Source organism: Adiantum capillus-veneris, chromosome 10 (assembly GCF_014529385.1).
Source record: "Adiantum capillus-veneris isolate H3 chromosome 10, ASM1452938v2, whole genome shotgun sequence".
Taxonomy (NCBI): domain Eukaryota; kingdom Viridiplantae; phylum Streptophyta; class Polypodiopsida; order Polypodiales; family Pteridaceae; genus Adiantum; species Adiantum capillus-veneris.
Genome location: NC_140940.1, coordinates 9,511,718 through 9,536,091, shown reverse-complemented (window position 1 = coordinate 9,536,091; position 24,374 = coordinate 9,511,718). Strand labels below are relative to the sequence as shown.

General features: G+C 44.3%; 1 protein-coding gene across 1 annotated transcript in view; it reads left to right on the top strand.

Annotated features, from left to right (window-relative positions):
• MEE32 (dehydroquinate dehydratase, putative / shikimate dehydrogenase) overlaps positions 1–24,142 on the top strand; it is a 44,709-nt gene extending 20,567 nt beyond the window's left edge. Inside the window, exons 4-10 of the mRNA XM_086521046.1 lie at positions 21,116–21,462; positions 21,567–21,630; positions 22,809–22,917; positions 22,990–23,130; positions 23,337–23,485; positions 23,552–23,714; positions 23,811–24,142. Of these exons, the coding sequence (XP_086377172.1) occupies positions 21,116–21,462; positions 21,567–21,630; positions 22,809–22,917; positions 22,990–23,130; positions 23,337–23,485; positions 23,552–23,714; positions 23,811–23,854 (1,017 nt within the window). The 3' untranslated portion in view covers positions 23,855–24,142. The remainder of the gene's footprint in view (positions 1–21,115; positions 21,463–21,566; positions 21,631–22,808; positions 22,918–22,989; positions 23,131–23,336; positions 23,486–23,551; positions 23,715–23,810) is intronic.
• Positions 24,143–24,374: the final 232 nt, after the last annotated feature.

Sequence of the window (24,374 nt, the reverse complement as noted above, 5' to 3'; positions counted from 1 at the left end):
AGCAAGAAGTCCGCCAAGGGGTGCTCACGGGTACTCACAGGTACACCTTATCACTTGAAAAGGCACTCTCTTCCGCTCTTGTCCATGCAGCAGCACGCGACTCACGTATGCACACAACCATGCTGCTGTTTCTGGTTGATTGTATTATATTCTTTTATATACGAGAACATAAGTAATTTATGTTACCTCACGTCGAGATGTGTGCGTAAGCCACCGTTCTTCCGATTCCATACAACGCCGGGAAGGGGGGGTAGAGTGTAGCGTCAAGGGTGAGAGACTCACAACCGTAGGATCCCAGGATTTTTTTTTGCTCTGATACCATTGTGAGGATTCTAGGTGCTAATCATTAATTAAGTACTTAAACTCATGATTAAGACTTAAGAAACTTGAACTGTACTCGAGACAAGACTTAGAAGACTCTGTGTTTGATTGATTGAAAGTGTGATACAAGGGCTCCTTATATAGGAGACGAAGAGACATAAACGAAAAGACACGTCTCATGGTGAAGAGACGCGACTTTAGACGTAAAGACACATCCTTTCAGCGAAGAGTTGCAACCATTGGGCGAAGAGTCGCACCCGTAAAGCGAAGGGGTGTGACCAATCGTCGAAGGAGTGTGGCTTTTGGCGAAGAGGCGAAGGGCTGTGACCATCCAAGCGAAGGGGTCCTCCTTGGCATGGCACTTCGTGTATCTGCAACTAGGAGTAGATGTATTGTTGTTAACATAGTCACAATCGTGACTCTCTCTCTCTCTCTCTCTCTCTCTCTCTCTCTCTCGCTTGTTGGGTTAAAGGCCTAAATAACCCCTTTTTGTACATTTTTATACTTTGTCCAGGTTCATGGACACATTTTTTAAAGGTCACTTATAATAAAAGTGGGAAAACCCAAAACTCACTTATTGAGTTTTCCCAAAAAACGTGAGCCCTCTCTCTTCTGCTAGCGCTTCCTCTCCTGCTGGCCTTCGCCTCCCCTCTCTGCACACACACTGCACTTCCTCGCGTGCTCTTTCACTTGCACACACCGCCGCGCGCTCATCAATTGGTATCAGAGCCCGATTAGGGTTTTCCCCCAAACCTGCAAACGCTGAATTTCAGCCAAGAAGGTCAACTTTCACGCGAGATTTTGCAATTTCGTCGCCAAGGGACTCGTCCCCGGACTCTAGAGAGCTCTCGACAACCAAAATTGACCTAAAACAGGCTGAAATTAGGTCAAAAACAAGAAATTACAGGTTATGACAGCAAAATACAGGTTTTGCAAATGATGTATTAAGGTGTGGTAATACTTTTGCTAAGTCCCCGCTACCTGAAAACATTGAAATTGCCGAAAAACAAGCCCTAAAACAGGTGTTTTAAGCAAATTTCAGATTTGCGCAGGTTTTTGCAAGTGTTTTTATGGCATTGGAGAAAGTGCAAATTGGTCCAATCTACGCAAATTTGACAAATTTTGTCGATGTATGACCATTTGTGGCTCAATTTCATGCAATTTTGATGCTACAAATTGAGGCTTTTGCGCTTACATGCTTCTAAAGGCTGTGTATTAGCCTTATGTATGTCTTCTGAGGCTAAAAACAACTAAATTTGTTGTTTTCGAGCATAAATTCGCTTGCTGAAATTTCCTGCGCATAAATTTCAGAAATTTAATTTTGTGTCCAAATCGATCTATTTTGCCCCAAATTGCTCCTTTGACCATTTGGAGCTGTAGTGCACATCTTTGTGAGGCTATACTCCGATTTTTGCGCATTTTGCCCAAAAATTCAGCGTATTATCCCTCTTATTTCGTGCAACTATGGCCTCATCTTCTTCGGATGCGAAGAACCTCTTCGAGATTAGGAGGTTCGATGGTACAGGTTTTGGATCTTTGGAAAGACAGGATTCAAGGAATCTTATTTCTTAAGGATTGCGAAGGGGCACTTGAACAGGTGAAGCCACAGAATATGATGGATGAAGCATGGGTTAGCATGAACAGGAAGGCCGTTACATACAATAAAATGGCCATGACCGATGAGACCGTCATTGATGTGAAAGGTCTCACGACTGCTTTTGATGTGTGGGAAAAGTTGAAGGGAATGTATGAAAATACAACGCCTGTCAACCAGGTGCACTTGATGCGAAAACTTGTTGGCATGCAACTAGATGAGTCCAAGAGCGCGGCAGAGCACTTGTCATTATTCGCAGGTACTTTGTCGCAGTTACAGGATTTTGGCTTGCCCCCTTTTTATGATAAGCTGAAAGCTATCTTTTTACTTATGACCTTACCTGAGTCATGGGAAACTTTGGTGGTTTTGTTGTCCAATAACCCCAATTTGACCTTTGATGGTGTTAGGGGTTCTATCTTGAATGAAGGAAAGCAAGTGGAGAGGGAGGCAGCTCTGCCAACATGGTTAAGAGGCAGGACAGAAAAGAAGAATGCTTATGCACAAAGGAGTAAGAGTAAGAGTAAAGAAAGGGGAAATGCAAGCAAAGGCAAGGGTGATGTGACTTGCTATCAATGTGGCAGGAAAGGTCACAAGAAACCCGATTGCAGGTACTATAAAGCTGAGTTAGAAAGGAAAAAGAATAGCGGAGACAAAAAGAAAGAGAAGAAGGAAGTCAAGGCAGATGCACAGGATAGCTCAAAGGAGAAAGAGAAGGCCAATGTGGCTTCTAGTGTCGTGATTGAGGAGCTGTCAGATGAAGAGGACATGCTGTGTGCCACTTTGTCAGATGATGATGCTTATGACTTTGATGTCTCTCTAAATGTTCATTCACAGGACATGCAGATCACCAAGAGTGATCTTATTGATGCTTTGTTGACTGTCAATGATGCATTGTCCTAGACTTGGATTGTTGATTCCGGTGCTTCATTTCATGTGACTCCTATCAAGTAGTGTTTCTCTACTTTTGATGCGGGCAAACGTGGCCATGTATACCTTGGAAACAATCATCCATGTTCCATTGAGGGTATTGGCACTGTGCATCTCTCCATAGATGGCACAAATGAGCTTGTCTTGCATGATGTTCGATATGTGCCGGGAATCAAGAAGAGTCTGCTTTTTGTTGGTCAGATGGATATGCATGGTTACAGCATCTTGTTTGAGAGAGGGTCATGGAAAATGACTAAAGGCTCAAGGCTGATTGTAAAGGGCACAAAGAAAGGGACACTTTATTGCGTGCATGGAAAGACCTTGTTAGGCAAGTTTATTGCATTGGTTGAAATTAACTCTCACATGGAGTTGTGGCACAAGAGGCTTGGCCATATGAGCCAAAAGGGCCTTTCTAAGCTTTGTACTTTGAACAAGCTTGATGCTAAAGGCACAAAGCTTGACTTTTGTAATGAATGTCAATATGGCAAGCAAGTAAAGCGTTCTTATTACTGTGGTGTCTCTCGTAAATGTTGTGTGCTTGATCTTGTACATTCCGATGTATGTAGCATGTCTACTAAGTCTATGGGTGGTGCATGTTATTTCGTCTCCTTTGTTTATGATCATTCTAGAAAAATTTGGGTTTATTTGCTCAAGTCTAAGGATGAAGCCTTTGTTGCGTTTAAGAGATTTCATGCATTTGTGACTACCCAAACAGGTAGAAAGCTAAAATGCTTGCGTACAAACAATGGGGGGGGAGTACACAAGTGCTGAATTTAACAAGTTTTGTGAAAGTTTGGGCATTAAGAGGGAGCTTACTGTACCATACAGCCCCTCTTCTAATGGTGTGGCTGAAAGATTCAATAGGACACTTTGTGAGAGGGTGAGATGCATGCTGTCCATAGCTAATCTCTCTCATGGATTTTGGGGAGAAGCTTTGAAAACTGCAGTGCATATATGTAGTCGATCCCCTCACATGTCTTTGAAAGGTGACATCCTTGAAGAGGTTTGGTCTGGCAAGCCTGCTTCATATGATCACTTACGCATTTTTGGTTGCGAAGCTTTTGTGCATGTTAGACCTAAGTTGAGGAGTAAACTAGATGCGAAGTCCATTAAAGGCCTCTTCATGGGATATGGTGAAGAAGGCGAAATGGGTTACAGGATTTGGTTACCTCAGCTCAAAAGGGTTGTACGCAGCCGGGGATGTTGTTTTTAATGAGGCAAGGCTTCTTCAAAACAATTGTGCCTCAAAGCATGACCATAAAAGGGTGAAATTTCAGCATGACCAGCCACATGTTAGGCCTATTTTTGACCCTCAGGATGCACCACAAATGGTTGAAAATGTAGATGATCCAGTGGTGTTTGAGCCAGATGATGTTGGACAACAAATTGAGGCTCCTGAAGGGCATTTGCAGCCAAGAAACAGTGCCGAAAATGGTGCTGAAAATGATGTACAGCAGCCCATTGTTGATGATTTTGTCGTGCCACCTGATGTAAACCCATTGCCGGATAATGTGGATCATTGGGTGAGGCGGTCTACTCGTCAAAGACTGCCTGTGAGTCGATATGACCCCTCTTTGCATTACATTATGTTGACAGATGAGGGAGAGCCTCTTACGTATAAAGAGGCAAAGACATGTGAGCACAGCGACAAGTGGGAGCTTGCTATGCAGGAAAAGATTAAAGCTTTGCATGCTAATCATACTTGGGATTTGGTTGAATTGCTCAAAGGAAGGAAGGCTATTCCTAACAAATGGGTGTATAAAATAAAAAATGTTGATGCAAAACCCAAGTATAAGGCAAGGCTTGTGGCAAAGGGATATGTTCAAACCAAGGGCATAGACTTTCAGGAGGTGTTCTCTCCTGTTGTGAAGATGACCACTTTGCGTGTACTGTTTGCCATAGTGGCTGCTTTTGATTTGGAAATGGACCAAATGGATGTACATACCGCTTTCTTGCATGGTGATGTGGAAGAAGAGCTTTACATGAAGCAACCCGAGGGTTTTGTTATCCCTGGTAAGGAACATTTGGTATGTATGCTCAATAGAAGCTTGTATGGGCTGAAACAATCATGTAGACAGTGGTACAAGAAGTTTGATCGCTTCATGCTTAAACATGGTTACAAAAGAAGCCATACAGACCATTGTTTGTATACCAAACGTGATGAGGATGGCAGCCCGATCATTCTTGTGCTCTATGTAGACGATATGTTGATAGCTGCAAAGAAAAGAAGCACTGTAGATGCTCTTAAAGGGCAGCTGAAATCTGCATTTTCAATGAAAGACCTTGGGGTAGCTGAACATATACTTGGAGTGCGTGTTACACGGCAAAGAGACAAGCGCCTATTGTATTTGTCGCAAGAAAAGTACATTGAAAAGGTGCTGGACAGATTTAACATGGCTGAAGCAAAGCCTCTTGGTGTGCCATTACAGCCATATGTTCAAATCTCCAAGGATGATTGTCCCAAGTCAAAGGAAGAAGCCAATGACATGCAAAGTGTGCCTTATGCTTCAGCTTGTGGTTCACTTATGTATGCTATGGTTGCTACTAGGCTTGACATAGCCCATGTAGTGGGAGTTGTGAGCCGGTTTATGGCTAATCCAGGCAGGTTGCATTGGGATGCAGTAAAGTCCATTATGAGGTACTTGAAAGGGACTAAAAACAAATGCCTCTGCTATGGTAAAGGACCAATGGAGTTGAAGGGAATTTGTGACTCTGACATGGCTGGTGATGTGGATACACAGAAATCCACAAGTGGCTATGTATTTACTCTTGCGGGAGGTGCTGTTTCATGGTGTTCTAGATTGCAAAAGATTGTTGTATTGTCTACTACAGAGGCTGAATATATTTCAGCCACTAAGGCTTCCAAAGAAGCTATTTGGTTAGCACGTCTATGCAGTGAGTTTGGCTTGCCTGCCAAGGCACCTATGCTTGGTTGTGATAGCCAGAGTGCTATATGTCTGGCAAAGAACGCCATGTTTCATGCACGCACAAAGCATATTGATGTGCGGTATCACTTCATACGAGAAGTGCTTGAGGATGGCCTTATTACATTGGTTAAGGTCCATACATCACAAAATCCAGCCGATGCTCTCACTAAGTGCTTACCCAAAGCACAACATCATCTATGCATAGAGATGGTGGGAGTCACGTAGCTTAAAGGCGCCATTTATGCCTTTAAGTGGGAGGTTGTTGGGTTAAAGGCCTAAATAACCCCTTTTTGTACATTTTTATACTTTGTCCAGGTTCTATATGAACCTGGACACATTTTGTAAAGTTCACTTATAATAAAAGTGGGAAAACCCAAAACTCACTTATTGAGTTTTCCCCAAAAACGTGAGCCCTCTCTCTTCTGCTAGCGCTTCCTCTCTTGCTAGCCTTCGCCTCCCCTCGCTGCACACACACTGCACTTCCTCACGTGCTCTTTCACTTGCACACACCGTCGCGCGCTCATCATCATCTCTCTCTCTCTCTCTCTCTCTCTCTCTCTCATGGAACCTTCACTCAGTTTTCATCAGGGTAGTTTTCGTTCGACGTACGGAACGTCTAGTACCGTTCGGTCTGACCTGTTTTGTTCAGTTCGTTTAATACGTTCGGTTCGGTTGAAAATTGTAGCCGTTTATGACTGTTGGCGGCAATTTTTGAACGTTGACAATGAACGTTAGTGGGTGTTTAGGGAGCCGTTTTGGAGCATGTTTGCAACCATGTGGCATGTACCAATGCCCATCGCCATGCTCTCCCTCTCACATGCATAATGCCCCATGCTTTCCCTCTCCCATGCTCTTCCTCTTCCTATAATCTATTTAAGCGACGACTCCACCTTGTTCTCAACACAACTTACAAGCTACAAGCTCTAGCCTTTCAATGCTCTCATCATCCATGTGCTCCCATTGAAGCTCTTAAGTGACAAGGCTCAAGCTCTCCATCTTCTCTCCCTTGGGTCTCTCCCCCTCAAGCTCCCATTGAAGCTTTCGAGTCTCAAGTGACAAGCTCTTCATCTTCTCTCCCTTGGGTCTCTCTCTCTCAAGCTCTCATAATTGTAATCTGTACAAATGTCAAGTTTCTTTAAGGCCTAAGCCTTAGGCTTAAGAATTATTTGTTTTTTTATATTTTGAACGTACATAACGTCATCGTACATCATAATTTTTTTTAGTTCGTTTAGTATCGCACATCGTCGTACGTGTGCAAAACGTACGGGACCGTACGAGAGCACCCTGGTTTTCATTCACTCTTCTCTCTCTAGTCTTTGCACATCTCTCATGAAGTAAAAGGAACTCTCTCGTTAAGTAAAAGGAACCTTGAGTACGCACTGAGCACTCATCATGAGGATTCACCATCAATCACTTTCGTTGATCATCACAATAGTTGTGCGGAACAAGGGCACATTCTTACAAAGTGTCCTAAGAAAGAACCTAAGGAGCCAACTGAGGACAAACTAGAGACTTCGAAATTGGCAGAGGAGAAGGCAAAGAAAGGGAAGACAAAGGCAGGACTGATTCTAGATTGTGGGGGCGACCTTAGAGCAAAAGAATACTTAGCTCTGCATGGGGCAAAGTACGAGACCAAGAAGTTTTGATATTCTTCAATGGAGGAGCCAAGGCCAACTTCATCTCACCGGAATTGGCGGTGTGACTTGGGATTACGCTAAAGGAATGGGACCATAGATGGATGCGGTCTAACAACACCGGGTCATCATGTCGCCATTACACTTGTCATTGGCAAAACGGTTGCATTGTCAAGGGTATCTAGGGGACAAGGACTTCTATATCGCATGTGGTCCTAGCCGGACTAGTTTATGCTTCTGTTGTGTCACCCTGACATGGTATCGGGCTATGGGGGATCTGATTTGTTGGTGCCTCCACCCCATTTAGATCAACGACATGGTGCTGTGTTTTTTGGTGTAGGGTTGTGTTTTCTACCTCCCTCAACAGCGTTTTTAAAACGTTGGACCAGCCTCGGAAGCTATGGCGTTTCTATCTAGAGGGGAGGGGCCTAAGGCCCTAGGCTCATCCTGAACCGTGGGCATCCTCCCCATGCCCCCCCCCCCAAAGGATGCTTGATTTTCAGCACCTTGACATTTTTTCAGGCATGTGTATGGCAGCCCCCTCGGGGAGCCTTCACCATCGGCATCATCATTCCATATTGGATCTGCAACTCCTCAGCCACACACCTTCTAATGTCCCAAGGATGCTTGATTTTCAGCACCTTGGTGTTTTTTGAGGCATGTGTACGACAGCTCCCTCGGGGAGCTTCACCATCAACATCATCTTCTCTCCGTATCGGGTCTGCAACTCCTCAGCCACACACCTTTGCTGGCCGGATTTGCTTCCTCCTTTTGCGATAATGGAGTCTCTCGACTTGGACTTCATATTGGCCTTGTTGATTGACTATGAGGGTTTGCGACGATAGAGAAGCCTCTACGACAATGATCTACATTCAGATCTAGCCTTTGGACATCTGTCTACACCGAATCTACGATCTCTTGGGCAACAATGACAGCATAGAGGTGATTGCTTTTGAGCTTTATGCTCGTTTTTTTTTCCGTTTCAGTTTTCCGATGGCTATGCACATGGAGATCTACCCTTTCTCGACCTTTGCAATGCTCTAGTACGGTTCGGGAGTGTATGAGCATGCTGATTTTCTCTTGATAACAGCGTTTTCGGCCCCTTGCATGTCACAAAGTGATGACGTGGCGGACAGCAGAAACCCTAATTTCTGCCAAAAACCCTAATTTTCGGAAATCGCGGAGGCTGAAATTTACTTTATTTTATTTTTTGAAAAATGATAAGCGACGCAAATTTCGCTTTTTCTCTACTTAAATGAGAAAGAGAGAGAGAATGCTTTTGCTTCCATGTTTTGACTCTCTGTGAGAGAGAGAGAGAGAGAGCAATTGCTTTTGATTTGAAGCTTTTGGGGCTTTGCTTTTGGGCATCCCTTGTAACCTTTAAATTAGTGGTGAGGGCTTCACTTCTCAGGGCATCTGGACGCAGAGTCTGAGAGTGAAACCCTAACCGCTCTTTTGTACTTTGATGATTGATTAATATAAAAAGAAATACCGAAAGGGGCGCCAGTCTTTGGGGCCAATATCTCTAGGCACGGAACTCCGCCGGGCTAGTGCAAATCTATTGTGATCTGTGAATTGTTTTGAAGTGGTTATTTGGTGCTGTCGCGGTTGATTCTTGACTTGGAGTGTCCAAGTCTGTTACAGTGGTATCAGAGCTCGGCCGATTTCTCTTCTACGGAAAATCCGATCCCCGAATTTTTTTTTCCGCGGCACCTATGGGAAAGAGCTTTTGGCGGTTATCCACGCTCTTACTCAGTGGCGGCATTACCTACTCGGAGCGGATTTTACTGTCTTTACAGACCATCAGAGTTTGCGCTACTTCTTGTCATAGAAGCAGCTTTCGGAAAAGCAGATGCGGTGGGTGAACATCTTGTCACAGTTCCACTTCCAGATTGTCCATGTGCAGGGACAGAAGAATGTGGTGGCAGATGCTTTGTCTCGAAAATCGTTGGTTCTGGCTATTTCCGCGATACATCATAGGAGCTTCAAGGATATGGTCGATCAGTATGCCACAGATACAGATTTTGCAGATATTTTCACGCGGCTACGGGATGGGGAGACAGTAGCTGGATACTCCCTTCGGGAAGGCTACTTGATGAAAAAGACTATGTTGTGCGTTACACAGCCGTTGAGGGAAAAGGTTATGACTGAATTCCATTGTCCACCTTTTACGGGTCACCGCGGCATTGCTACCACCATGAAAGGGGTAGAGAGATATTTCTTTTGGCCGAGACTCAAGAAAGATGTGGAAGAGTTTGTGCGCAGTTGCTTGGTATGCCAGAAGGTCAAGTTTAACAGGCATAAAGCACAGGGATTGTTATAGCCTTCACCCATACCCACCCGCCCCTGGGAAAGTATAGCGATGGATTTCATTTTTGATCTCTCGAGAACATAGAGTGGTCACGATGGTATCTGGACTGATATTGACAGATTTAGCAAACAGGCTTATTTCATTCCAGTGAAGAAAACAGTCAAGCCGGATCACTTAGCGAGACTGTTTGTGGCCCAGATTTTCAGATTACATGGCATGCCTGAGACAATTGTCTCCGACAGAGACCCCAGATTTACGAGTTTGTTTTGGAAGGCAATTTGGGAGAACATTGTCACGCGGTTGCAGTTCTCGTCATCGTTCCACCCGCAGACTGATAGGCAATCCGAGATTGCGAATTCAGTGGTTCTAGATTTATTGAAGTCTTATATCTTAGATCAAAAGACTCAATGGGAAAGATATTTACCTTTGGTGGAATTTGCCTACAATAACACGATACACTCGTCGACGGGGAAGGCGCCATTTGAGATTGTTGAAGGTGCTGCAAAGGTTCCACCCTTCCTGAGCACGAAAGATAAGATCTTTGAAGCGGATGAATATACGCGAGATCTGGATACGGCTTTTGCCAAGGTTCGCGAGACTTTGCAGAAGTCTCAAGAACGACAGAAAAAGGCAGCGGATCGCCATCGTCGCGACATGAAATTGAAGGAGGATGATTGGGTGCTCTTACGTTTTGAGAGGGCACGCCTACGAAAGAACAAGGGAAAGGAGAGGCTTTTTCCAAAGCTTAGTATGCGATACTACGGCCCTTTCCAGATTACTGAAAAGATAAATGAAGTCTCCTTCCGACTGAAACTGCCAGATACTTGGAGGATTCACAATGCATTTCATGTGAATCTCTTGAAACCTTTTAAAGGTGATGTGCCTGATGATGGGGAGCCTGATGAGCAACCCGAAGTGGAAGAAAACGAGGAGATCCTTGTTCCTGAACAGATTTTGGCACATAAGGATACGAAGAATAAGGGTAAAGTCCGAAGGCGGTTCTTGGTTAAGTTCAAGAATTATCCTGCACTTGATGCGAAGTGGATGGAGGAGAAGGACCTAGCAGATACTTCTCAGATTGTGAAACTTTACCTCGATGCTTTTGGTTTAGCATAGTCTACTCCAAATGGAACTCAGAATTCAGCTTGGCCGAACATCTGGTGCAGTGGGATGCACAAGAGGGGAGTTACTCCACTCCTTTGTCAACAGATGCCTCGATTTTGATACTAAAGTCACTGATGTTTAGGAATACTGAGAGTTGACAGTATTCTGCTGGATGACTTTATGAAATGGAATTCCTGATTATGATACTGATTTGTTCTTGACTTCTTGTGAGTGCAGGAACTGATAGACGAAATGACTGCAGCATTTTGGTCTGATTGATCTCGAATAGACATGGTTGCAATAGGGGTTAGTCAATCGGACATCGATGAGGTCCCGATTGGACCTAGATGTGATTGCTAGCTACATTGCCGATAAATCATGGTCTAAGATCCGAATGAATGTTGAATGTCATGTGATGTCTGGTGATGTCCTGTGATGTCGTGTGATGTGACTGTCGATTTTGTACATGTGCTAGATGTGTGTTCCTAGTACGTAGGTACTAACAGTCAGTGTCTGCTAAGACGGTTTATGGCTTTTGTTGGTTTTGCAGGCGTAATCGCGGTCGATTACAATGCTTTCAAGAGGGGGGTATGTCACAAAGTGATGACGTGGCGGACAGCAGAAACCCTAATTTCTGCCAGAAACCCTAAAATTCCTACAAACCCTAATTTTTGCCAAAAACCCTAATTTCCGGAAATCGCGGAGGCTGATTTTTTTTTTTTTTTTTGGAAAATGATGAGCGACGCAAATTTCGCTTTTTCTCTACTTAAATGAGAAAGAGAGAGAGAATGCCTTTGCTTTCATGTTTTGACTCTCTGTGAGAGAGAGAGAGAGCAATTGCTTTTGATTTGAAGCTTTTGGGGCTCTGCTTTTGGGCATCCCTTGTAACCTTTAAATTAGTGGTGAGGGCCTCACTTCTCAGGGCATCTGGACGCAGAGTCTGAGAGTGAAACCCTAACCGCTCTTTTGTACTTTGATGATTGATTAATATAAAAAGAAATACCGAAAGGGGCGCCAGTCTTTGGGGCCAATATCTCTAGGCACGGAACTCTGCCGGGCCAATGCAAATCGATTGTGATCTGTGAATTGTTTTGAAGTGGTTATTTGGTGCTGTCGCGGTTGATTCTTGACTTGGAGTGTCCAAGTCTGTTACACGCAGGTGTGTTTTTGGTCTGGTAGCAATCACTTTTCCTCTTCCGCAGTTACCCACTGATAGGACACCATTTGGTGGTCTGTGCAGTCTATTAGTGACTCTTGCAGCTTGCAATATCCTTGACATAAGCTTGATCATTTTCTATTGGGCATGAGATCCACGGGGGACCTGCCATTCTAATTTGCATCGACGATTGTGACTTTAGAGGGGATACGACTTGTGGTTTGATCGGTAGATATCATCAAGAGTGGACTTATGAGAGATATGAGTGTGCTCACGGCTATTGAGAACATCGACTTCCTAGAGAAGAGAACCATCCACTAGTGGGTAAAGACTTCATTGGACCCTGGTACGACAGGTTCATTGCCTTGGAGGAACTTTCTCTTGTCTTTATGGAGAGGATCCTGATCTATTCTTGGCCATCGATTTGGCCTTGATTTACCAATTAGAGTGTAGCTTTAGTTCTTTGGAATTCCTTTGGAGTTTACATGTGAGATGCGAGGGATTAGACAAGTTCTTTTGTCATGTGCACACTTCACTTGCACTACGTGGACATGCTTCTGCCATAGTCTAGCATGAATCTTAGCTTAGGACTGAGCCTGGCACCTTTGTGAGCCTCTAGCAGGATGTGCATGTCTAGGCCAGTCACACTTGCATACCCTCTCTTGCACAAGAGCAATCATTTCATCATGTAGGCATTTTACCGCGTGAACCACTTCTTATAAGTCATTTGATAAAATGTGACTTTTGGAATTCTTTTTTGTAAGTTTGTTGGGAAGCTTGCCCTACCCAACATATAATTCTTATAAAGGAAACCCATTGGGCACTCAGTAGAAGCAGAAGAAGCAGGGACACAGAAAGGGCAAGCATCGCAGCAGACCGGCAGTATCCTCAGGCTCCCAGCGTTTTCTCAATAGTTCGGCCCAGCGTTTTTAGCATCATCAGTTCAGCGTTTTCAGCCCACAACCACCAGCGTTTCTGTTTTCAGCCCTTAGCTTCCCCGGACCGCAACCCCCCGTTGCCGCCGCATTGACCAACGGACAATAGATCAGCCTGGTGTTTTCAGTTTTCAGCCAAGACAGCCAGCGTTTTGCAATTCCAGCCTAGATCAGCCAGCGTCTTGCATTCTCAGCCTTTGCACGACTCGGCGGTTGCAAATCAGCCCGGCAGTACCGCCACAGTAGCAGATCCTTAGGAGAGCATCTAGCGTTTTCAGTTTTCAGCCTTGATGCCGTCGTCATTGACACCATCGTTGTCATCGACATCGTCATCGCAGTCCCTATCTTGACGACGACACCTTCGTCATCGTCATCGTCGATCCCTATCTTGACGACGACACCTTCGTCATCGTCATCGTAGTGCCGGACTTGATGACGACACCATCGTCGTCATCGTCACAGCCACCATCGTCTTCATCGTCGACATCATCGTCGTCGACATAGACCAGAAGTACTCGTCGTCGACATCTTCGTCTTCGACATGGGACTGTCGTTGACTTCACCCTCTTCGACACAGAATCGTCGTCGACTTCATCGTCATTGACAAAGACCCTTAGTACCTCGCCGTCGACTTCATCGTCATCGACTTCATCGTCATTGACAAAGACCCTTAGTACCTCGTCGTCGACTTCATTGTCTTCGACATAGACCTCGTTGTCGACCTCCCCGTCTTCGACATAGAACCCGCAATACGAGTCGTCGACATCATCGTCTTCGACATAGAACCTCAGTATCCCTTCGGTACCACAGTACCAAGTACCTAGCATAAGTAGCATCAGTACTCCTTAGCATCAACAACATCTCAGCACTTAGTCATTGTAGTAGCATTTGTGCAAGAATAAAGAAAGTACTTGCTCTGGCAACAGAGCAAGGGGGCCCTTGAGGGTTGGGACTTGACATCCCTCTCTCTCTCTCTCTCTCTCTCTCTCTCTCTCTCTTGTCTCTCTTCTTTCAGTTCGATTCAATTCTTTCAAGTGAAGTAAAGTGTCCCTTGTGTTTGTGTGCGGAGGACTAGATCCGAGCAAATCCTTATTCTCTTTCGTTGCACCTGACATTGGTATCAGAGCTGTGTGCGTGCTTCAGCTTCGCGAACTCAAGGGAGGAACCTAAAGAAGAATCAAGAACCCCAAGAACCAAGAAGAACCAAGAACTATCAAGAACCCAAGTTGAACCCAAGAACCCAAGGAACCTCTCATTTTTTTTTCGTGAAGAATCTTTGAGTCCCGACCATGGACTTACCAGATCTCATCTTCATTGCCATGTCTTTGAAGGAAGATCCACATCGGATACACGACAACCCAGATCTTGAGTACGAAGATCTCCTAGCCTTGAATGCAGATATGGAAGGAGTTGGAGACAGGATCCCTAACCTCTTCTGCATTTGCATTCGCATGTAGCGTGCATCCATTTCCCTCGTCATTGAACCTTTGGAAAGGACTCCGGAACCAAACCTTAGTCCATCAACACCGGTAATGTTTTCACCACAGTCAGTGTTCGGGGGACAACTCTTGCTACAGCAGGCAGAGCCAGCACTATCTGGTATAGAGCCCAGGCTGATATTTGACAATCATGGTAAGGTTGGACAGTGACCCTTACACGGTGTTTGCATTGCCAGTAATACCCACAACACCCGCAGTACCATCAGTCCCTCGTTTCAGAGGAATTTGCATCAGTTTGTGCATCCACAACATCAAAAGCATTCATTAGTCAGCATCAAAAGTATAGATAGAAGTTTGGCAGCTGTGCCTCACTTTTAACAAGGGGGATGTCACGTGTGCGCTTCACTTGCGCTACGCGGACATGCGTCTGCCATAGTCTAGCATGAATCTTAGCTTAGGACTGAGCGTGGCACCTTTGGGAGCCTCTAGCAGGACGTGCATGTCTAGGCCAGTCACACTTGCATACCCTCTCTTGCACAAGAACAATCATTTCATCATGCAGGCATTTTACCGCATGAACCACCTTTTATAAGTCATTTTATTAAAAGTGACTTTTGGAATTCTTTTTTGTAAGGTTGTTGGGAAGCTTGCCCTACCCAACATATAATTCCTATAAAAGAAACCCATTGGGCACTCAGTAGCAGGGACACAAAAAGGGCAGGCACCGCAGCAGACCAACACGCACCCTTAGGCTCCCCAACGTTTTTTCAACAGCTCAGCCCAGCGTTTTCAGCATCATCAGTTCAGCGTTTTCAGCCCAGAGCCACCGGCGTTTCAGTTTTCAGCCCTTAGCTTCGCTGGATCGCTTTCCCGTTGCAGTTCCTCACCGCATTGACCAACCAACAGTAGATCAGCTTGGTGTTTTCAGTTTTCAGCCAAGACAGCCAGTGTTTTGCAATTCCAGCCCAGATCAGCCAACGTTTTGCATTCTCAGCCTTTGTATGACTCGGCGGTTGCAAATCAGCCCCGCAGTACCGCCACAATAGCATATCCATAGCAGAGCATCTAGCGTTTTCAGTTTTCAGCTCGACACCATCGTTGTCGAGACCATCGTCGTCATCGTCATCGCAGTCCCTATCTTGACTACGACACCTTCGTCATCATCATCGTAGATCCCTACCTTGACAACGACACCTTTGTCATCGTCATCGTCATCGTCATCGTCATCGCAGTCCCGGACTTGGTGATGACACCATCGTCGTGATCGTCACAGTCACCATCGTCGTTGACATAGACCAAAAGTACCCGTCGTCACTTCATCGTCTTCGACACAACCGTTGTCGACTTCAGCGTCTTCGACACAGAACCGTCGTCGACTTCATTGTCATCGACAAAGACCCTTAGTACCTCGTCCTCGACTTCATTGTCTTCGACATAGACCTAGTCGTCGACCTCCCCGTCTTCGACATAGAACCCGCAGTACCAGTCGTCGACGTCATCGTCTTCGACATAGAACCTCAATACCCCTTCAGTACCTCAGTACCCAGTACCCAACATCAGTAGCAGCAGTACCCCTTAGCATCAACATCTCAACACTTAGTCATTGTAGTAGCATTTGTGCAAGAATAAAGAAAGTACTTGCTCTGGCAACAGAGCAAGGGGGCCCTTGAGGGTTGGGACCCAACATCCCTGTGTTGTCTCTTCTCTCTCGCTCTCTCGTCTCTCTTTCTTTCAGTTTGATTCAGTTCTTTCAAGTGAAGTAAAGCGTCCCTTGTGTTTGAGTGCGGAGTACTAGATTCGAGCAAATCCCTATTCTCTTCCGTTGCATCTAACATCTTTGATTGCTTGGTTGGCAATGACATTACTCTTTTTCTCTCTTGATCACTTTGATTCTTACCTTAGGAGTTGTCTACACTCATCCTTAGTAACTTTACATCATATACATCCCTCGACTTGGGCAGATATGATCTCCCAACTGGGTAAGAGGATATTCACTCTGCCTTGCGGTCTCGTAGCATTGTTGGCACAAAGAATTGGGGACAGGATATACACGCAAGACGACAAACATTTTGGTCTGGCCTACCCATCTTCTTCGAGGATGATTATAGCCAAGGCACGTGAGTTCGGCTTATCCCTCTTCTCAGAGAACGACTACGGCACAGACGCCTTGGTTTGGCCATCCCTCTTCTCAAAGGATGACTATAGCGAAGATTGTTTTCTCTCGCTTGGAGGATGATCACAAGCTGACTGCTTAGTCTGGCTCTCCCTCCGCTCTCGGCGGACACTACCCATTGACAGGCATAGTTGACACGTACGATCACGTACAATGGGTACGCGTACGATGAGGTGTGGTATTAATCGAACTTAAAAAAATTAGACGCACGTTGACAACAGGTACGATGCAAAAAAAAAAAATCATTCATCTTAAGAGCCTACACTTAACCAAGTTGTTCTCAAATTGAAGAGTCAAAAGTTAGAACATGATAGATCAATCATCATATCATATATGTATTTACTATTATGAGTCATGACATAGACCTTAGTACTTAGTACTAAGTACCAAGAAGTACTTAGTACTAAGTACCAAGAAGTACTTAGTGCTAAGTACTTCTTGGTCCATGTGGCATGGATGATGGAGGCTCAAGATTTGGGGAGAGAGAGAGAGAGAGAGAGAGAGAGAGAGAGAGAGAGAGAGAGAGAGGCTCCCAACCCCCAGACAATGGTCAAGTGACGCCTATCCTTCTTTGAATAGACTATTATGTCATCAAAGAATGTGTGTCGACAAACTTTTGATGTGGACGGAAAATCCGATCCATCATCCTATTGAACGTAGCAAGAGCATTTGTAAGACCGAATGGCATCACTAAGAACTCATACAGACCAAACGTCATCCTAAACGCAGATTTGTGCACATCCTCTCGCTTGATACCCTTTAAGGTCTATCCTGCTGAAAATTGCAACATCCTCTAGTCGGTCAAGAATAACATGAATCCTTGGGATAGGAAACATGTTCTTGATGGTATTCTTATTCAATGCGCGATAATCATTACACATGCGCCGAGAGCCATCCTGCTTTTGCACTAGAAGCATTGGGGAGCAAAAGGGTGAAGAACTAGGTTGAATCAGCCCTTTTTCTAACAGGTCCTCTACTTGGCCCATAATCTCTTTTTGCTTGAGCTGCACTAACCTTGCACGAAGGCCTATTTGGTGGGCTACAACGTGGCACCAAATCTATCGCATGATCCTCAAGCCTCTCCGGCGGCAACCGAGATGGTAATGAGTCAAAAAAACAATGACTAAACTCTCGCTAAAATGGTGATCTTTCTTTATCTAACAAAGATAAATTCGACGAACAATTATCTGAAACATCATGTGTAAAAATCAAGTACGCAGAAAGATGATTCTTAATTACAGAAGGGATAGCCGAAGTAGATACAATAGGGACAGACTCCCCTTTAAGCTTTACATCAAGGATGTGAGTTTTGTTCCTATGCTGAAGGGTGATCTTCTTGTTGAAGGCATCCAAAATTCTATCCACGGGATTCCCAACAGCGTATCACACCCCTCCATTGATGTTCTGTATACACTCCATGTATAAGGAACATCCAGGGGATTCCCTCAGCGCATTTCACCCTTCCAATGGCATGATATAAAATTCCTCTGTGTCCACATATGACTGGATATGCAGACGCAGCTTTCCAATGATAGACGTAACACACTCTGAGTGGCTAGGACATGCCAACCCTGCCTCTGCTGTGCACCCCATCTCTTCAGCTTGGATGCCCAGCTTGATGGCCAACTCTGGTGAGATAGAGTTTTCTTTAAGACTTGGATCAAAGAAGATAACTGATGTCTGGTCTTCGACTTTACTCCGCGCTCTGCATAACTCGCTAGCATTTGAGTTTGGCCTATTATCCACCATATCTGGTACTAACTCGGCCGCGGGTTTGGGCTTCTTCCCTTTCCTGTTCTCTTTGTCCTCGGAGTCAGCTGGCCTCCTCCTCTGGGAACAATCTGCAACAAAATGGCCAGCTGCTCGCATATAAAGCATTTGTTCTTCGCCATTAAAGCCTTCTTCTCTTCGAATGACTTGCCACAAAAGGTTTCCTTTTCTTTTTCTCAGCCTGTCCTTTAGACGTCTCGATTGAGTCCTTGGCTTTCCATGTCTTTTTTGACCCTTGGGACGCTTCAGGAGTCACTTTCACAACAGGCTTCTTTGCTGAATTTTTCTTTTGTTGACCCCCTTTCACGTTGCCCTGAAACCCACTGTCCTCTCCCTTCAGCAAGGCATGATGAGTGTCGGCAACTTCCATAAGCTAAGTGAGGGTAGCCACTCTGTTCTTTGTACAATAGTCTCGAAGCCCTTTAGGCAGCCCACAACAATACTTATGTAACAAACTTGGACACCCCAAGTCAAGATTCTACTCTGACACAGCAGAGATTCACTTCAAAACAGTTCACAATTCACACTTGAGTTGACACCGCCCGGCGTAGTTTCGTGCCTAGAGATATTGGCCCTAAAGACTGGTGCCCCTTTCGGTATTTCTGTTTGTATTAATCTCTGCTCAAAGTACAAGAGAGTGGGTAGGTGCTCACTCTCAGACTCTGCGTCCAGATGCTCTGAGAAGTGAGGCCTTGCCCACTTATTTATTGGTTACAAGGGATGCCCACAAGCATTCACTTTTAAAAGCTTCTTAAAATAAAGCAACTGAGCCAAAAGTTGCCAATTCAGCCCAGTGAAAAAGAAAGAATCTCAGTACGCTCTGCCACGTCAGCAAGTGAGCGCAAAAAGCGGGATTTCCGTACGGATGCCACGTCAGCAGGTCAGCAGGTTTTGCACCGGAAATTCCGGGACTGTTGTACAGCTGCCACATGTCACTGCTGCTAGTGTGGGTGTGTGTCCGGGTCTGCTGCCCCACTTTGTGAGTGTGTCCAAGGCCATGCCACGTCACCCATTTGTGACGTACCCCCTCTTGAAAGCATTGTAATCGCCCTCGATTACGCCTGCAAAACAGACAAAGGCCATAAACTGTCTTAGCAGACACTGACTATTAGTACCTACGCACTAGGAACAACACATCTAGCACATGTACCAATTGATAGTCACATCACAGGACATCACTTGACATCACATGACAAATCACATTAAAAAATCATTCCAAATGTCAGACCATGATTAATTGGCAACGTTTTTAGTAATCGCATCTAGATCCAATCGGGACCTCGCAGATGCCCGATTAACTAATCCTTATCGCAGTCATGTCTATAGAGATTTATGAGACTGAAATGCTACAGTCATTTCGTCTTTCAGTTCCTGCACTCAAACAAGTCAAGTACAAATCAATCAATATCATATTCATTATCGGGAATTCCAGTTCATAAAGTCATATAGCAGAATACTGTCAGCTCAGCAGTATCCTTGAAACCCAAAGGGACATCAGTGACTCTCTATCAAATCAAAGTATCGGACAATCTGTCGACAAAGGAGTGGAGTGACTCCCGTCTTGTGCATACCCACTGCACCACATTCCGCCCAAGCTGAAGTCGGGGTTTTATTGGAGTAGACTATGCTAAACCGAATGCTTCAAGGTAAAGTTCCAAAATTTGAGGAGTATTTGCTAGGTCCTCCTTCTCCATCTACTTCACATCCAATGCAGGATAGTTCTTGAATTTAACCAAGAACCGCCTAATCGCTTTACCTTTAATCTTTCTATCTTTATGTGCCACTATCTGTTCTGGAACGAGTATCTCCTCGCTTTCCTCTACTTCGGGTTGCTCATCTGGCTCCCCATCATCGGGCACATTGCCTTTAAAAGGCTTCAAGAGATTCACATGAAAAGCATTGTGAATTCTCCAAGTATTGGGCAGTTTCAGTATAAAGGAGACATCATTTATCTTTTCTTGTATTTGGAAAGGTCCATAGTATCTCATGCTAAGCTTTGAGAAAAACCGCTTCTTCCCCTTTTTTTTTCTCAGGCGTGCCTTTTCAAAATGTAAGAGCACCCAATCGTTCTCCTTTAATTTCAAATCGTGACTGTGTCGATCTGCTGCCTTTTTGTGTCTTTCCTGAGATTTCTCCAAAGCCTCTCGGACCTTGGCAAAAGCTGTGTCCAAGTCCCTCGTGTACTGGTCGGCTTCAAAAATCCCTCCTGAATCTAGCCTGCCTTGAAGATTTCTCTCTTCATCTCTCCCACGGCAATGCCGTTTGTCCCACGAACGTCTTGTTTTCTTTACCTTAAGTGTTCTTCTCTTCAGAGTTTCCTCGCACTATGTATATAGTGAATTTATTTTTGGCCTGCCGCGCCGGAAGGCGGCCTGGGGGGGGGGGGGGGGGGGGAATGGTGGGGGGCGCTGTAGAGAGTATGTACTTTACAGAGTATGTACTACCAGCAGCAGCAAAAAGGAAATAGCTCTCTGGAAACAGGCAAGAAAATTGTATTCAAAGGGGTGCTTTGGCAGTTCAGAACAGGTCAAAACAATTGTTCCATTTCAAGGTGGCCACAATGCAATTTCTCAACGCCATGCTAGTAACAGCTAGAGGTTTTCCATTAAATAGAAATTTAGCATCTGAAAATATACATAGCTAGGAAATCTAGTCTGCTTTGAATTTGCTAAGTGGACAAAATAGGGGCTGTATATGTAGGGTTTTGAAAAAACCAGTTCATTTTGTAATGCAGGTTCGGTTCTTTACATGGTTAGTTAAGACTGATCATGTGTGCATTGGGCCATCTTATTTGTGTAGCCTGAACATGATGATTGCCTTGCAGGTACCCACCATCGCGTTGGTAATGGGTCAGAGTGGTTTAATAAGTCGGCTTTTAAGCCCGAAGTATGGTGGCTTTCTGACATTTGGCTCTCTTGCTAGTGGCAAGGAATCAGCCTCTGGACAGCCAACTCTATCAGATTTGAGAAATATCTATAGCCTTGGACGTGTAAATAGACAGACAAAGGTCTTTGGAATCATTGGAAAACCTGTGGGGCATAGTAAAAGCCCCATCATACACAATGCTGCATTTCGAGAAATTGGTTATGATGGCATTTATGTTCCTTTTCTCGTGGACAACTTGAGAGAGTTTTTGAATGTCTATAACACCTCAGATTTTAGTGGATTCAGGTATGCTTTGTCTCGTCAATTTCGGAAGATGTTTACTCTTGGATGTATTGAGATTTGTAATATTAAAGCGTCATCCTTTTCTGTTTTTTTGTTCTCGGCTTTAGTGTGACAATCCCTCACAAGGAAGCGGCCCTTGAGTGTTGTGATGAAGTTGATCCACTTGCCAAGGTTTGTTATAAGCAGATTAGCACAGTAAGCAGCTAACTGAAGTTGAAAGTAGATTTTGGTGGATTGCATATTTAGGTGTGCATGGAATTCTGCGTCGCTTTTTATTGGGTAAGTTGTAGGTGTCCCCATAGATTCTTCTATGTCTATACAACTGCATAATGCTTTTGCTTGCTTGTATGTAAATTATTCTGGTAGGTCAGGGTCAGTACAATTGTTTGCCGAGGTCATCCTGTAGTTATCATTTATTGCTTGGGCTGACCTTTTCCACTTGTTGGATATATTTGGCTTGTTGAAACAAGCCATAGGGGAGAAGCATGAAAGGTCATTCATCTCCTAGTGTTGGACATGTCTCTCAAATAGAGTTTCAAAAAAATGAATTTTTAAAGAAATCATTGGTGGGATCTTGAAAGCTATCTCCCAAGGCTCCACTCAGCTTTTCGAGTTTACTTTGGTTTTCCCTTAGTAAAAGACAAACGTATAAATAAACGAAGTTTCCTTTATAGCTTCTCCAAATAGGAAATTGAAAATCTTCTGTATGTCTTTGTAATTTTATGCTCTTACCAAAGTTCATACGGACCCTTATATTTTCTCTCCCTTTGCTTAGATACGAAGTGTTCAAAATTTTGTTAAGAGACTCTTTTTGGGAGGATTACATGCTTTAACATGCCTGCGTGATCTTCACCTTGTTGGAGTAGCATGTCTCCTTGGAGGGAAATTAGTTGACCAGGTCTTCAACTTGAAAGTATTGTGGGGCAATGCATGAATCAGTAGCACCACTAGCTAATATCTTACAAAATGAAATGCAAATGAGCGAACTTAATCTCTTAAAATGGGGAATTTGTGCTATGCTGACCTTGCTGGAGTAGCATGTCTCCTTGGAGGGAAATCAGTTGACCAGGTCTTCAACTTGAAGTATTGTGGGGCAATGCATGAATCAGTAGTACCACTAGCTAATATCTTACAAAATGTAACTTAAATGAGCGAACTTAATCTCTTAAGATGGGAAATTTATGCGATGCTGACAAATAATTATACAATTGCATAGCACAAAAAGAGTCTCACATGATTTGAGTCGTTGCTGGTGGTGTGTCTGAGTGTTCTGATGGATTTGACTCTGGTATAATTCTCTATGCCTTAAATTTAGTATCTCTTCTTGATTTGGTTTGGGGCGCCTGCAGGCTGTAGGTGCTGTAAATACAATTGTTAGGCGGAAGAGTGATGGGAAACTGATTGGTTACAACACTGACTGTGAAGGCGCTATTTCTGCAATAGAGGATGGCCTACGAGGTATGTGCCAACAAAGTAAGAATGCTATCCTTTCTTGTTCACTTGAATTGACCAGGGTGTTTAGTTCCACAGGAGGAGAGAGTAATACCACTGATAAGTCACCACTTTCTGGGCGCTATTTTGTTGTCATTGGAGCTGGAGGAGCAGGGAAAGCTCTTGCATATGGGGCGAAAAGCAGGGGGGCCAAAGTGTTTATTGCAAACAGAAGTTATGGTAAACTTTGGATCTGTTAGTGTGTCCCTTCTGATTTTTTCTGTTCAAAGTAGCTCAACTTAAATGTATTTTTAGGCCATTTCATATGTAGGACTACCTTTTAACATCTGAAACGGTGTATGAGGTGTTTGATGTGGGCAATGCGAGTTGTTCTGCAAATTTTTCCTGCAATGTTCTGATTGAGGTGGGTGTGTGTGGATGGGAAGAGAGGGCGAAGGTGCTAGCTGATGCATTGGGTGGAGAGGCTTTGTCATTAGAGCAACTGAATACCTTCCAGCCAGTTGATGGAATGGTTTTAGCCAACACCACGTCAGTGGGCATGTCTCCAAACATAGCAGAGACCCCGATTGCTAAGGTTCTGATTTCATTAAAAGAGAAGTTTCTATTCAGGGGAGTTACTAATGGAGATGACTTTGTGCAGGATGCTTTAAGAAAATACAGTCTTGTATTTGATGCGGTGTACACACCGAGAATCACAAGACTCTTAACGGAAGCTGAAGAGTCGGGAGCAGAGGTTGTGAGTGGACTTGAGATGTTCATACGCCAGGCAATAAAGCAATTCTCTCTGTTTACAGGGGGCAGTGGTGAGTGTTTATGCGGGCCATTTTTCATTGCATACTAGCATTTCTGTATGTTTCTTTCTTCATGCTCAACCCTATTATAAATTTCTGTGTTTGCAGCTCCAGAGAAACTCATGAGAGATATGATGGCCAACACCCTATGACCGAGAGGATCTACAAGAATCACCCAAGAAAGACTATACAGACAGTGGCGAGTCTATGAATGATCCCACCAAGTCGTTGATTAACTCAAGATGCTATGAGTTATCAAATAGCTGTAATTGCTATCATCTAAAATAATACAAGGAAGATCCCTTCCTGCTATCTTGAGAAGGAATTTTCATTAGCTTCTCTCGTTGGTAGTGAGAATCGGTGAGATTTGTGTGATCACCAATTTTGTAACAGTTTGACCATGAAGCACAATTCAATTCAGGAGATACATCTTGTGGGCCTGCCATTATTTTGATTTTTATGATTACCAAGTTATTTGGGTAATAGTATAAAGAGTTTCTCGGGCCAGTTCCTGTAGTATTGGAAAGAATTTCTTGGGGCAGTTGAGGATGAAAACAGATTTTTTAATCAGGAATCAATGTTGGAAAGCATCTTTCCATTATCTCAAGGTCGCATGTGGTAGAGATACTGTGCTTGTAATCATATGCAAACTGGTATTGTTGGCATCAGCAA